Source organism: Hyla sarda, chromosome 11, assembly GCF_029499605.1.
Source record: "Hyla sarda isolate aHylSar1 chromosome 11, aHylSar1.hap1, whole genome shotgun sequence".
In the NCBI taxonomy this organism is placed as follows: Eukaryota; Metazoa; Chordata; class Amphibia; order Anura; family Hylidae; genus Hyla; species Hyla sarda.
The window spans coordinates 64,269,628-64,285,051 of NC_079199.1; the positions used below are offsets into that span (position 1 = coordinate 64,269,628).

Here is a 15,424-nt window from a genome sequence, read left to right on the forward strand (position 1 = left end):
CTCCCCCTGCCTTTCCTGGGGTCTAGAGCGCTGCTGTCGGCCCTTTTCACCCCCTGGTTATCGGCGCCGCTGCCCGTTCTGTCCCCCTGACTATCGGTGCCGGCGCCGATAGCCAGGGGGAGAGAAGCGGCGCCGACAGCCAGGGGGAGAGAAGGGGCAGCGGCACCCATTGCCGGCGCCGCTGCCCCGTTGCCTCCCCCCATCCCCGGTGGCATAATTACCTGAGTCCGGTCCGCACTGCTCCAGGCCTCCGGCGTGCGTCCCCAGCGTCGTTGCTATGCACGGCGCGGCGCTCTGACGTCATGCGCCGCGCCGTTCAGCGCATAGCAATGACGCCGGGGACGCACGACGGAGGCCTGGAGCAGCGCGGACCGGACTCAGGTAATTATGCCACCGGGGATGGGGGGAGGCAACGGGGCAGCGGCGCCGGCAATGGGTGCCGCTGCCCCTTCTCTCCCCCTGGCTGTCGGCGCCGCTTCTCTCCCCCTGGCTATCGGCGCCGGCACCGATAGTCAGGGGGACAGAATGGGCAGCGATAACCAGGGGGTGAGAAGGGCCGGCAGCAGCGCTCTAGACCCCAGGAAAGGCAGGGGGAGAGAAGCGGGCAGCGACGGCCTCTCTCCCCCTGCCTTTCCTGGGGCGGTATCGGCGTATAACACGCACACAGACTTTAGGCTAAAAATTTTAGCCTAAAAAGTGCGTGTTATACGCCGATAAATACGGTATATATATATATATATATATATATATATATATATATATCTCTTGTCATACCTTTTTTATTGGACTAACAGAATTTTGTAGAGACAAGCTTTCGGGATTCCTCCCTTTATCAAGTCCAAGGCAAATCTAAGCTCACAAGCAGAAGACACAGGTTACATCTCACAAATATGCAGGGGTTAAGACAATAGATGTGGAGAATTCACACTAAGATGGGCCATAAATTGTCCTGCTATAGGAACATAGACTAAATAGATAAGGATGAGAAAAAGGGGGAGGGAGGGGGGAGCAGGGGAGAGACTGGTAATTAAGCAGGACATAGTAAGATGCAAAAGAGAATCCAGTATAGTACAGTACAGGTTATAAGAAATTTTGCATGTGTATATTGGCATTCTATATCTGTAGATATTGTGTATGTTTGCTGGCTGTATTTAAATGTAATTGCTATGCCATAGGATCTTTTATACTTGGATAGGAAATAGTTAATTTTCGTGCTATACAAGTGTAATGTCCCAGTACAGGTACATGGTCCTATACTACTTGTAGGCCTGTCAGGTTGAGTCCCTCAGTGACCTGGGGGGCTCCCCTGCAGGGTCTCCCTTTGTTTTCTCCCTGTTGTTCTATATGGTGTGTGTATCACTTTAATGCTTAGACAGGATCCCTATGTCTAGATAGGATACAGGACCTTTGGAGGTCTCAAGGACCTATTATGTTATTCAGTTACATGAATTGTTGTAACCTGTACTCCCAGAGAGCACCAGCTTAACATATGACCCACAGTTTGAACAATGGGCTTCAGTCCAGCTCCCCAATATATAAAGGGGTGGACATCTTTAAATAGCTCTCATTTTCCTCAGACTCTTCTGAGAGTAACATCAAAGTCTTTGCTAAGGCAGCAAGCACCAGAGGCCTAAGAGTCAAGTGTTCAGCATCTGAAGTACCCCAAAAGCTACAAGTCTCTCCAGTAAGTCTACAAGTCTATGAAGTTAGTCTAGTCCTGCACATAGTCAAGTCAAGTCTAATTATAAGTCAAAGTTAAGTTTATTACAAGTATTGGTCCAACAAGCTGCGAGGTCCTCTGGGTACTGGCCACCTCTCTGGGAATTCTGGCCTTAGCTGTGAAGATAGTTACACCTTCCTTCTACACAGTATAGCCTCCGTTTACCCATAACTGGTTGTGGACTCTTTAACATCTGATCCCACCACTCTCACCGCAACACCCGTGGTCCAGCCATACACCGGTGGTTACCACAATTCTATTTTTGCATCACGAACAGGATACGGGTGTGTGCTTTAACAATTCAGTCACTAAGTCAAGTCAGGCCACCCATCTACATTATGCGGGTTTGTGTCGAAGGCAAGTTGCTGGAAGTCTCCCCCCCCCCCCCCCAAGTCTGAACTGTATCTCAATGAAAGTTTCATGTCTTTGTTAAAAAGTTTGTGCCAGCAAAGTGTACGGGACTGTGTCATTGAAATAAGTTTATGTGCTGGCGCTGAAGAAATCGTGGGGGGAGGTGAAGTTTACAGTATTGTCGGTGGCAAGAAAGTTTACAAAAAGTGGATTTACAATGTGCAAGATAAAAACAGAAATGATGTTGCACGCCAAAATGTCTGTAGTACCTGAAAGAGTTAAAGATCTGCTGGAAAAGCACGCCAAAGATTCCCATCAAGGCCAGCGTTCTGCCCCAGGGCGTGGAAACAATGTCGTAGTGTCCAGCCCCAAGTGGAACTTGAATGAATAAAGAGTCCACAACCAGTTATGGGTAAACAGAGGCTTTACTGAGTAGAAGACAGGTGTAATTATCTTCACAGGTAAGGCCATAATTCCCAGAGAGGCGGCCAGTGCCCAGAGGACCTCGCAGCTTGTTAGACCAATACTTGTAATAAACTTGACTTTGACTTGTAATTAGACTTGACTTGACTATGTGCAGGACTTGACTAACTTCAGTGACAGCAGTCCTAGACTTGTAGACTTACTGGAGAGACTTGTAGCTTTTGGGGTACTCCAGATGCTGAACACTTGACTCTAAGGCCTCTGGTGCTTACTGCCTCAGCAAAGACTTTGATGTTACTCTCAGAATAGTCTGAGGAAAGAGAGAGCTCATTAAAGATGGCCACCCTTTATATAGTGGGGGGCTGGACTAAAGCCCATTGGTCAAGCTGTGGGTCATAGGTTAAGCTGGTGCTCTCTGGGAGTACAGGTTACAACAAATCATGTAACTGCCTAACATAACATGTGACAGGCTTACACACAGGTCCTTGAGACCTCCACAGGTCCTGTATCCTATCTAAACATAGGGATCCTGTCTAAGCATTAAAGTGATACACACACCATCTAGAACAACAGGGAGAAAACAAAGAGACCCTGCAGGGGAGCCCCCAGGTCACTGAGGGACTCAACCTGACAGGGCCTACAGGTAGTATAGGACCATGTACCTGTACTGGGACATTACATAAGTGTCTACAATGTTGGACTTTGTCATGCCTGAGGAAGCTACGCATGCGCAGCGAAACACCTTGCATCTTGATAAATAAAACCTTTTTTTGGTTCCCGCTGTGTTTTATCTGGGCCTGTCAGCGCCATATGAATCTTGCTGCTAACTACATAGAAGCCTACACCATTTGATTGCTGAATTGAAAAGCTTGAGGGCTGCAGAAGGTTCTCCACCTGATATCTGGATATACGCTCATCATTGTTGTGTATGAACTACACAACCACATCGGGTAAGTCTTACCCACCCTTCAATATTGTTTTAGGCTATGGAGAGCCTCCTTTCTCTTTTAGACAGGATGAGAAATGACATATTCAAAACTGTAATCATAAGAAGGCTGATAAACTGCCCCCCAAATTTTTCTCCCTACAAAAAATGGACTCGGAATTTGACCAGGATATTTAATGCTCACTCCTAAACACTGTCAAATCATTATCATCACAGAAATACTTCATGTAAAACACTGTGGTCCGAGGCAATAAAGGGGCATCTTAGGCTATGTTGACACATAGAAAATTCTGCTATTCCACTCAAGTTCCATGCAGAAAAGTAGAACTCTGCAAAAGCGGAATTCGAGCAGAATTTCTGTGTTTTCACTTGAATTTAGAGTCCCATTAAAGGGATACTCCGCTCTAAACATTTTATCCCCTATCCAAAGGACAGGGGATAAGATGTTAGATCACGAGGGTCCCGCCACTGCAGCACCCCTATCGTTCAGTGTGTGGAGCGAGAAGGGGTGATGGCTTTGTACTATCCGTCACGCCACCTTCCATAGACATGAATTGATTGGGCATGGCACGATGACACGAACGCGGAAGCTGCAAGCTATCGTGTTCTGGATGTGGCCGTTGCTGGCCCGGAGATCGAGGGGGGCCTCTAGTGTCAGGACCCCCCGATCTAACATCTCATCCCCCATCCATTGAATAGGGGGGATAAGATGTTTAGAGCGGAGTACACCTTTAACTTCAATAATGGGACTCTGAACAAAATTTAGCAAAATGTAAGAGACACGTCTCTATAGTTTGCAGAATCTTTTTTTTTTTTTTTTACAGCGGAATGTCCGATACAGAAATTCCACTGTGTAAATAGGACAGCGGAATCCCATTGCTCATAATGTGCAGTAATATTGCAGAATATTCCCGCAGAATCTCACTGGGAAATTGTGCTGTGTGAACATAGCCTTATTGTAGTAAAATAATCTTCTGTGTAATACTTGTGATTACGCTCATGAAATGTCAATCCTGTTACCTTATTACATGGTAGAAGTACTCACATATAAAAAGGAGGACCTGTCAGCTCTTTTGTTATGTATTTTAAAAAGTACTTGCATTCCCAGTAAAATACTGGAGCATCTTTTCTTATGACTCTTCATTGGAGCATCTTTTCTTCTTACTCTTCATTGTACCATCCTCTGCAGTACAAACTGTGTAGTAACACACTCTGCTCACAGACAGAATGGTAACACCCAGTTGTCAATGTAGGCATACATTTCCAGGATCATCTTGACGAGATTTGTCTGTTACAAAAATGGAAAGGATTGGTGCAGCTCCCAATTAACTACTATCCGAGGTAAACTGGGCAAACACCTATACCCAAGGTGGATTAAAAACTTCTGGAATTGTAAGAAAAAATTGCCCAAACCTCAAGGAAAGTACAGATAGATCCCAAAATTAGATAGGGCAAATAGACAATCTAGTAACATCCTGCCATGCATTTACCTGACTACCACCTCCAAAGTGGTAGGCAGGTAAATGCATGGCAGGATGTTACTAGATTGTCTATTTGCACTTTATAATTTTGGTATCTATCTGTCCTTACCTGTCTTGGTATCTTTACTTGTTCCATAGTCATATTGCATTGTGACTTTATATATGCTATACTGTTGTTATTTATCTATGTGGACAGCTACCCTGTATTCCATGTTTTTTTGCCTGCTTTACCTCTTCCACTTAGCTGCAGTTGCTCTTGTGGTGCCTTGTTTTTATCCCTTTCTATGGGATGTCTGTATTTTGGCATATTTGTTAAATAAAACATCTTTTACACTACTGGTTCTCTTTTTGTTGGTGTATATAGAAGTAAATAGAAGTGGCATGAAGAATAGGAACAGCATGGCCCTCATTAACATACATTATAATCCATTCTTTTTATGATTTCTTAGTAATCTGATGTGGAGGAAGTAGGCTATGGTCATTTCATGAGGTCAAAAGACTGTCAAGGCAGAAACACCCATATGCTTTTCCATCCATGCCAAATGCCTAACCCTCAATGATGAAATAGATTACAATACATGAGTGCTGTGCTGTTCTTGTTCTTCATGCCACATGGATTTGATGTGTTTTTGGAACCGTGCAGGGGGACTATTTTTACCGCAGCAAAGGTCAAGTCAGTATAAATGTAAATCATTGTACCTAATGGAAGAACTGAGTAGTGCCAACCCTTTGTTCCTGTTGAGAAATAATATACACTTTTTAAAGTGGAGATGCCACAGCTACTTTGATTTGTGAAATCTCTATATTTCATCAGAACATAGTATGGAGAAAGCCCTGGAAAATGGCACTGTGCATGCTGGTTAATGAATGACTGCTGCATAAGGCTCATAGTTCCCAGTAAAAAAAAAAAAAAAAATAACAGTGGTCAGGAATCCTCAAAACAACTAAAAGGGAGTAGGTTGAGTATCTTACAATAAAATTCAAGGAAATAAAAAATATGAGAAAATTTGTAGTTTATCCATTTCCTTGAAGTCATCACTCTAAAGGTTTCTGAATGCAAAATATCCAAAACATTAAGCACAGATCAAATATTATATATATATATATATATATATATATATATATATATATATATATATATATATACACACACACACACACACACACATGTGAATAACAAAGAAAACCACACACACATTTATATATAGCGTGAAAGTCTGGATATCACTGAACTGTAAGACAATAAAAATCACCCGAGCAGGTTTTTCCAATTTCATTAACGTCCTTTTCATCAACACAATAATTTTTTTAATAGACATTGGTCTTTGAGAGTCCCTGCATTTGTCCAGTTTTATCAGTTTAGGAAAACACAGAATTGGACTTTAGTGTTGATGTCCTATGGATAAGACCAAAGGTATTAAACATCCTATAACTAAGGCAAGTACTTCTGTGCGACTCAGTCCTTTAGCAGTGCCTGATTCTGGTTTATGGCTGTGTCCCATTCCACCAACTTCTGGAAGTACATGGACTGTGGCTACATAGAGGAATGTCCCGGCAGAGAAGAGCATTGCAACTCCTGTGGCATTAACATCTAAGAGCACCTCTTTACTGCTCTAGAAAGAAAACACAAATTGACATTTTATGAGCTTTTGGGAGACAGTGTGTGTGTGTGTGTGTGTGTGTGTGTGTGTGTGTGTGTGTGTGTGTGCGCGCGCAGGGCCTCCATCAGGGCAGTGCAGGCAGTACTGCTGTCAGGGGCCCGGACCAGGAGCACTGTGTACAGGGGCCCGTCCTGCTCTGTCACCCTCCTCGTGTACTTCTCCTTCCCTAGCTTTATGTACTAACTGTAATCCAGCTTTTCCAGTCTCCTGAAGGGAATATCTGTCTGGTGAAGCAGCCATATTGAAGAGGAGACATGGAGTGAAGTAAGAGATGTAACACTAGAACTCTGTCATTAAGAAGTCTCAGTGCAGGAGTTCCCCAGGTTCATAAGCCTCCTATTGAGCAGAATACTAGTGTGACAACAGGTACTTCAGGTCTCTAATACGGCTGCTTTACCAGAAACATTTTATTCGGGAGACTAGGAAAACTGGGTAACAGGCAGTACATTAAGCTAGAAAAGAAATGTGAGCTCTGCCATGTCACCCAACGTTCCCAGTCTCCTGTAGCCCCAGAAGTAATGGGCTATTCATCCTCCCTCTACTTGTCAGAGTATGGAAGCTGTGCTGTCTCCCTGCCACCGCTCTCTTTGCCCCTCGCACTCTGTGACACCACCGCTTACTATGCTGCTTGACGCCCCTTCTTTCTCTGTTCCCCTGGTAGGTATTAAAATAGTTATTAGGGACATTTGCACAAGTACCCTGTAACCAACGCCAATGTTATATTTTGCAACAATTAGGTTGCAAAGGTCTGGAGACCGCTCTTTGCTTTTACCCATCATGAAATATGTCTTTTGAGACACATTGGCAATAAGACTGTTTTGTAGGCCATCAGTTGGAACTAGCTGATATCAATTTGCGCAGACAAGGGGCTTTTTAATTACGGTACTGATAGATTTCAGTTGTTGTCTTGGCTTGAACACATAGTTGGTTAGTGTGGTTGATCCTGAGTAAAAATATGTATTTCTTACAAAATTCCATTCAGGGTATGCCGAGATATAGCCAAAGCTCTTTTTATTCCATGTTTTGACACTAACCAACTCTGACGCTGTCCCCTGGGTCCCGTCTGACACCACTTTTCTTATCCATATGCATATTTATTAATTGATTTTTCCTATAGCTCACGTGACTGTCAGGCTCAAGGCCTGATTATGGAATCAACATATGTATTATTATTGTATGTGTGCATCCTGTTTAATTCATGACCTGGATAGGGATTCAGTCTGTGTATCTGTTTGTTCCTGTTTTATTGGGGAGGGCCTGTTTGTGCTTAATCTCCTTTTGAAGCCAGACACTCTGGCCATCATAAAACAAAAAGATAAGGGACCAGGAAAGAGAGATGCCAGTTCCCCTCACCTGGTGGGTTTAGAGGTAAGGGGAGATAGATTTCTTTTCCCTCCTAAAAGCTATAAAACTTAGATGCTGAACACATTCTTGGTTCACAAACCTTTGTTACAAGCCTGTGGCAAAAGCTGGACAACATCCTAAGAAACAGCTTGAGACTCACCCACAAGGACTATTATGCAACCATTATCCTGTAAGGACTTACTTTTTATATTCTGAAATTGTCTTGTTGAACTCTTTTATATATTTTTGTACCTGTATGTCATTTGTTTATTTTATACGAAGCACTGATCTGGTCTTTGATCTCTAAATATGAGCTCACCTTTCTGAAGGAGTCTCTGGTGAAAAATGTTTACCAAAGGGTTAATAGTAGTGGATACCCAGAGGTCTGGTTGCTTTAACCCTTACACCATCACACTCTCTAGCGTCTTTGGCTGGATCAATAGGGTGCGATCTTGACAGTGACCTTCTCCCCTCAGCGCTCTTCTCCCCCACATCATTGCAACATGAGCGACTATGGGCATGTAACCGATTCTCTTCAGCACCTTGATGTTTCTTCTCTCTCTCACCTCAAAGTTCTGAAGAGGCCAGGTCCCATGGTCATGCTCTCTCATGTCCCCATGACAAGAGAGAGAAGAGGAGCACTGAAGAGGACAGGTGATATAGTTATAGTCTCTCATACCGCAATGATGTGGAGGAGAGACTAGCATTGAGGGTAGAAAGTCATGTGGGCTGTAAAAAAAAACATGCATATGGATGAGAGGGGCGGCGTGGACGGGACCATGGGGATGACATCACAGTTGAAGTTTGCCTCAAAATACACACCCTGGTGCAGTTAAGCCTTAATATAAACTAAGTTTCTGGTAAGAGATATATATATATATATATATATATATATATATACACGCACACACACAGTGACCCCTCGACCTACGATGGCCCCGACATACGATGCTTTTTTATGTCGGGGCCATCGCATAAACGGCTATCCGGCAGCGCTGGCTGCTTCAGCTGCCACCGGATAGCCGTTTACGGTGCCCCGTGAGCTCCGGTGATGTCTCTTACCTGTCCTCGGGGCTCCGGCGCATCCTCTCGGGATACCCTGCATCGTCGGCGCTCTCCATCGACGTCATCACGTCGCTGTGCACGCCGTCCCGTTTTCCAATAGGAGCGGCGTGCGTAACAACGTGATGACGGTGACGGAGTGCGCGGATGCCGGGAAAGCAGAGGCCTTGCCGGAGCATCGGGGACACCTCAGGGACGCGGCGACAGCGATGGACGGCGACATCCCGGGCAGCGGTGACGGTCCAGAGAGGCGGGGAAAGGTGAGTACAACTTCCTCTAACAGTGGTCTTCATGTTTTGCAACATCTGGAGGTCCGCAGGTTGAAGACCACTGTCCTATACTTTACATTGCACGGATCCCTCAACATGCGATGGTTTCAACAAACGATGGTCCGTTTGGAACGGATTACCATCGTATGTTGAGGGACCACTGTGTGTGTATGTACATATACATATATATATATATATATATATATATATATAGATATATAGAGGGAGAGAGAGAGAGCGAGAGAGAGAGAGAGAGAGAGGGGGGGGGGGGAGAGAGAGGGGGGGAGAGAGAGAGGGGGGGAGAGAGAGAGGGGGGGAGAGAGAGAGGGGGGGAGAGAGAGAGAGAGAGAGAGAGAGAGGGTGAGGGAGAGAGATAGAGAGAGCATTTAGTAATATATATATATATATATATATATATATATATTTTTTTTTTTTTTTTTTTTTCCCCCCAGGATTAACCACACTAACCACATGTGCATTCAGGTTAGTGTGGCCAAGCAATGTGTCAGTTTCCCTTTAAATTGCATTGAATAGGAGTCTTATTTTTATTGAGGTGGTATTTTCTATGAAAATAAATACCGTACTACGCATAATGTATGGTGGAGTGAAAATCCATCACACTAAACTAAGTCTGGCTATCCATGCATCCTTTTATACTGTTTTAACAAGCTTTATTCAATATAATGCCCACCGGAAATTGGTTAATGACTTGTATATTATCACGTGCAAAACATTATATTGCTTACCTTGCTTAATCCCAAGTATGTCAACATTGATAGTACAGGAGCTGCAAGAGCAAATACAAGCAAATGCTTTCTGATGCGGTTACGCTCCAACCCTGCATGCATAAGAAATGAAACCAAGCCAAACGCAGCTGGAGCCTACAAGAAAGGAATATCAAAATGATAATTAATCAATAAATTTGTGTATATATATCTAAATCTATCTATCTTTATATATATATATATATATATATATATATATATATATATATATATATATATTATATATATATATATACACTTACTACTGAAAAAATTATTATAAATGTGCTGGTCTCCCAAATTATCGAATCACTAAATAAACTATATAAAGGGAACCTAAAATATAACTTTTAATAAGTACGTAAGTTAAAACGTGTACAAATAGATATCAATGGTAGCAAAATAATATAAATATTCAATTTACAAATGAATGGCGGCCATCAGTGCAGCTGTCATTGCTAAAGATGCAGTGAGTTAGTGTTCCACAGATATATCCTCAACATAATCCATAAGATATTGGGCTTCCAGATAATAAGTATCCAAATATCATTACATGGAATGCTGAATTCTATTGTACTCAAATTGCATCCTTAAGGGTGGCACCTCTAGAGATTCGTTCACAGTCCTCTATTCTAGGAGTATGTGGTTGAACATTGTTATTGACTGTATATAACCACCAGATGTCCCTCTGTTGGGGGTATAGAATAGTTACTAAATAGAGTGTGTGAATCACTGGACACTGGTTATGCTATAGTTATAGTTCACACCTAAGTGGTAAGTTATGCGTTTTAGAGTAGCTATCACAGTATTATAGTAACTGAGCACCTTATCCACTGTGGTTCACACTTATTTTGTTTATTGGGCGTCATGAAGGGCCACACAGTCCAACGTGTCTTGCTATACGTCCTATTCTCCCACCGCAGTATCTCACAAAAACCGCTTCACATATATGTATCCAGGTATACATTATGTGGGTTGAGTAGATGCATGTTCATTAGTCATTGCGGTCTGATCCTTGAATTAGTCGGAATGCAGCTCCTACTATCAACGGACCACTTTGCTTGTCGCACTGTGTAGACAGCGTCATATAGATATCCAATATAATGAGGCTCCCATTACTCCAACATGCACATATTACATAACCACAGTCTCTATTCTTGTTCAGTGCAAGGTGTGAGAATATAGATATAAACAGTTGTTGCAATATCCAAAGCTGGTATTCAATGTGACAATGTTGATCTGTCTATCACAGTGGTAGTAGGTTCCTACAGCGCGTAATATCATTTGAACCATGGGTCAACGCCAGTATGCATAGAGTAGTATAATGATTTACACTATATGGGTGTGAACAAAGGCTGATTGCCACTTAGATACTTTCTTAGATAAGGCAAATAGTATGTCCAGTATATGGCTACTCCGGAGTGCCTATTCTTTCATATTGAGTGTTCATTATTAGAGGTATAATAGTCACTGATGTATTGCAGCACTTATCTGAAAGTTGTCTTCAATCAGTATCTCAAGCGTGGACATCTAGCTCTCCTGATAGTCCCGAGAGTCCATTCATCATGTCCTAGTTGGTAAAAAGCGGACGCTTGAGATACTGATTGAAGACAACTAACAGATAAGTGCTGCAATACATCAGCGACTATTATACCTCTAATAATGAACACTCAATACCCCCCCGACCCGCCGCACCGCACCCCCGACCCACCGCACCCTCCACCGTGATGCTGGGTGGTATACTGGTATGGATTTTTGCCCATACCGCTATACCGTTCGGGCCCCTCCCCCACCCTTCGAGTCAATAAAAAAATTAAACTTACCCGTAATGGGGGTGGTCCGGGCCATCCATCCTTCCTGTAGTGTCCGGCGCCATTCCGGGTGGAGGGTGAACCGGTCCGGGCTGTCCTTCTCCGGCGGTCATCTTCTCCACTCCGTGCAGGCTCCGGCCTAGCACACTGCATAGACGCCGCTACGCCCTGACGTCAGGTGCGTCGCTGCGCACGGGCGTCACTGCGCAGCGGCGTCTATGCAGCGTACTAGGCCGGAGCCTGCCCGGAGTGGAGAAGATGACCGCTGGAGAAGGACAGTCCGGACCGGTTCACTCTTCACCTGGAACGCCCCCGGACACTACAGGAAGGAAGGATGGCCCGGACCACCCTGACAGGTAGGTGGAGAGAAGCGGGTGGTGGCAGCGGCGGCCTATGGCCCCGTAAAAGCCACTGCAGATCATTGATTTAAAGCGCCCGCTTTAAATCAATGATCTGCAGCGGTGTCGCAGGGGGTTAAATAGCCGATATTGGCTATCAGCCCTAACCTGCACCGATTATCGGCCCTAAAAAAACGATATCGGTCGATCCCTAGTATATATATATATATATATATATATATCCCCCAAGTAAAGCATCCCACAGCACTTTAATATAGGGTGAAAAAAACTAAGTTTATTTCCTCATATATGGAAAGCAATGTTTAGACTGTCTGCAGTGTCTTTATCAAGCATATAAAAGTTATCAGGGTACTGGTATTTATGTGTGACACACACCAAATCAATTACAAAGGGATTACAGTCAATAAAAAGGTAAACATAAGATAAACAGTGATCAAATATACAGAAACATCAGAAGCATATACAGATGAATATGTGCAATAAAATAAAATGGGTCTGGTGCTATTACATCCACATAGCGCCAAACCGATTATAATAAAACAATATTATATGTAAATGAGCTTGTACACAATCATCAAAACAAAGGTGGAGGAGGGGTTAGATCAAAATACTCACCACATGTATAGGGAATGATGGCGGCACGTCTGTATTGCATTGTAAGCTCATTTACACATAATATTGTTCTATTATGATCGGTTTGGTGCTATGTGGATGTAATAGCACCAGACACATTTAATTTTATTGCACATATTCATCTGTATATGCTTCTGATGTTTCTGTATATTAGATCACTGTTTATCTTATGTTTACAAAGTGATTACAGTCAATAAAAAGGTAATTGATTTTGTGTGTGTCACACATAAATACCAGTACCCTGGTCACTTGATAAAGACTGTGCAGACAGTCGAAACGTTGCTTGCAACTTATGAGGAAATAAACTTCATAGTTTTTTCACCCTATATTGGAGTGCTGTGGGACGCTTTAATTGGTATTGACTACTACTGCTGCCAGTGACCTGGGCTGTGATTGGGCCCGCCTGCACCCACATCACCTTGACGCTACTGGTAGTGCTGCTCCGCTTTGCTACTATATATCTATATCTATCCGTGGTGTCTGGGGTGTTGCAATGGTGTAGTAGGGTCCGGTGTTTTATTCCTGTGGGGCAAGGTGTTATTAACCCCTTTATTATTCCCTTTATTTTGGCTATTGCTGCATTTGAGAAGTACATAATAAAGATTTCCAGCTTTCACTATGATCCTTGGCCTGACTGGTGGTGTGCTTTTGAGACTCTTTCTATATATGTATGTGTACATTGCCTCTCTTCGCTTTTTCACAAACTGTAGTAAAACACAGTATACAAAAAATTGTGTAAATTAGAAATGAGGTAACTAAAAGCATCACAAATCCATATAATAAAGATTTAATGTAGCTGACAATCAAAATAAAACCAGAAAAGGACAAAAGGATTTTTTTAGGGTAATAAAGCTTACATCAATATTCATGTGAAAAGTTTTTCAACCTACTAACATATACTCATTAAAAAAAGTTTTTGTAATAAAAATAATGCACCCAGATAGAAATGTTGGAGTGCTGCAAAACTCAATATGTAATTACGCAAACATAAAGATATAAAAAGGATTACAGTTGTAGTCTGTTTAGACTAGACAAGAATGCTTGCCCCCCTACTCTACATATGAAGGCTCTCAGAGGTAAATTTTGGGAAGTGTACACCTCTTGGTGAGAGATCGCTCACTGCGTCTTGACCAACCAGCACTGTGCTATGTAGGTTTTGTTTGAAATCTCATTAGTTGCTTTTCATATGCTTTAAAACATTTATTTTTACATGCTTGCTTGCACTTTTTAATCCAATTAAGAACTTTTTAACTCATGTGGGATCCCCTGTACAATAATTTGTATAGTCAGTTTATGGACAGGGGATTTTTACTCTTTATGAATTTAAGAGGTTATAATTAATTTTCTTTAACTCAAATATCTTTTATTCATTTTTAGAAAATGATTTAATAGGAAATGGGACTGGTAGGTCCCAAAAGTGAATGACAGCAAGACCCAAAGGGTCTAAGTAACAAACATCAACAACATAAGTCACATAGTCATGTGCACTGTTATCGTAATAAGGTAAGCATTGGAGGTAAACCAAAATGACAGTGGTGGTGTAGAGAGAATTTAGATATACCCAACCTATCCTTTCCATAATGCTAATGTGTCTATGGGATGACCTAAGTTCATCTACCACAAGTACCTCCATTGATTTTCAGTGTTTGTCTATAGCTGATCTGATTACCGAAAGAGTATGAAAGATAATAGTAAGACTGAAATGATAGGGATTCGAGACCCAGAGAGAGCAGGCTACCTCCGGTCCCCATAGGAGGGCCCTCCAAGAACTTAAGGAGACAAAATCAAAAGACACGGAGCGCTCCCTGTGTGGAATCAATAATTGAATCGCAGTGATAGAGATCTTGTAAGAAACTCGCTCACCTTATTCTGTTGTGCTGAGAAAAATCCAATAGACTGCAGCAGCTTCCCACAACAACCAGCGAGCGTGACGATAATGGAGTCTGAAGAGAGGCTGAAGAAATGGAAGCTGAGACCGCGCTGTCAGGAAGAAAGGTAGGGGGATTCAGGATAGTGATATCAAACTTTTATTCTTGTGACAAGTGCACTTGCACTTCCTGACAGCGCAGTCTCAGCTTCCATTTCCTCAGCCTCTCTTCATCCTCGAAGAACTTAAAGGGGTACTCCGGCGCTTAGACATCTTATCCCCTTATCCAAAGGATAGGGTATAAGATGCCTGATCGCGGGGGTCCCGCCACTGGGGACCCCTGTGATCCTGCACGCCGCACCCCATTAAAATCAGTCCCTGGAGCGTGTTCTCTCTGGGTCTGATTACTGTCGATCACGGGGCCGGAGCGTTGTGACGTCACGGCTCCGCTCCCGTGTGACATCACGCTCCACCCCCTCAATGTAAGCCTATGTGAGGGGGCGTGACGGCCGTCATGCCCCCTCCCATAGACTTGCATTGAGGGGCGGGGCGTGACATCACACGGGGGGCGGAGTCATGACATCACGCTCTTTCGCTCTCGTGGTCTGGATCCGAAGCCTCCAGCGTTGCCGGAAGCCGTTGAGGTGGGTGCTGCAGCCGAGATCCCGGGGGTCCCAAGCAGCGGGACCCCCGCGATCTGACATCTTATCACCTATACTTTGGATTGGGGATA

The 15,424-nt window shown here is 43.3% G+C and overlaps 1 protein-coding gene across 4 annotated transcripts in view; it reads right to left on the reverse strand.

The window, feature by feature from the left end:
* Positions 1-6,179: 6,179 nt before the first annotated feature.
* SLC39A9 (solute carrier family 39 member 9) overlaps positions 6,180-15,424 on the reverse strand; it is a 255,502-nt gene continuing 246,257 nt past the window's right edge. For all 4 annotated transcript variants that reach the window (XM_056545278.1, XM_056545277.1, XM_056545280.1 and 1 more), the window contains 2 exons: positions 10,004-10,138; positions 6,180-6,534 (listed from right to left, as the gene is read on the reverse strand). In XM_056545278.1, coding sequence (XP_056401253.1) covers positions 6,304-6,534; positions 10,004-10,138 — 366 coding nt within the window. In that variant the 3' untranslated portion in view covers positions 6,180-6,303. The remainder of the gene's footprint in view (positions 6,535-10,003; positions 10,139-15,424) is intronic.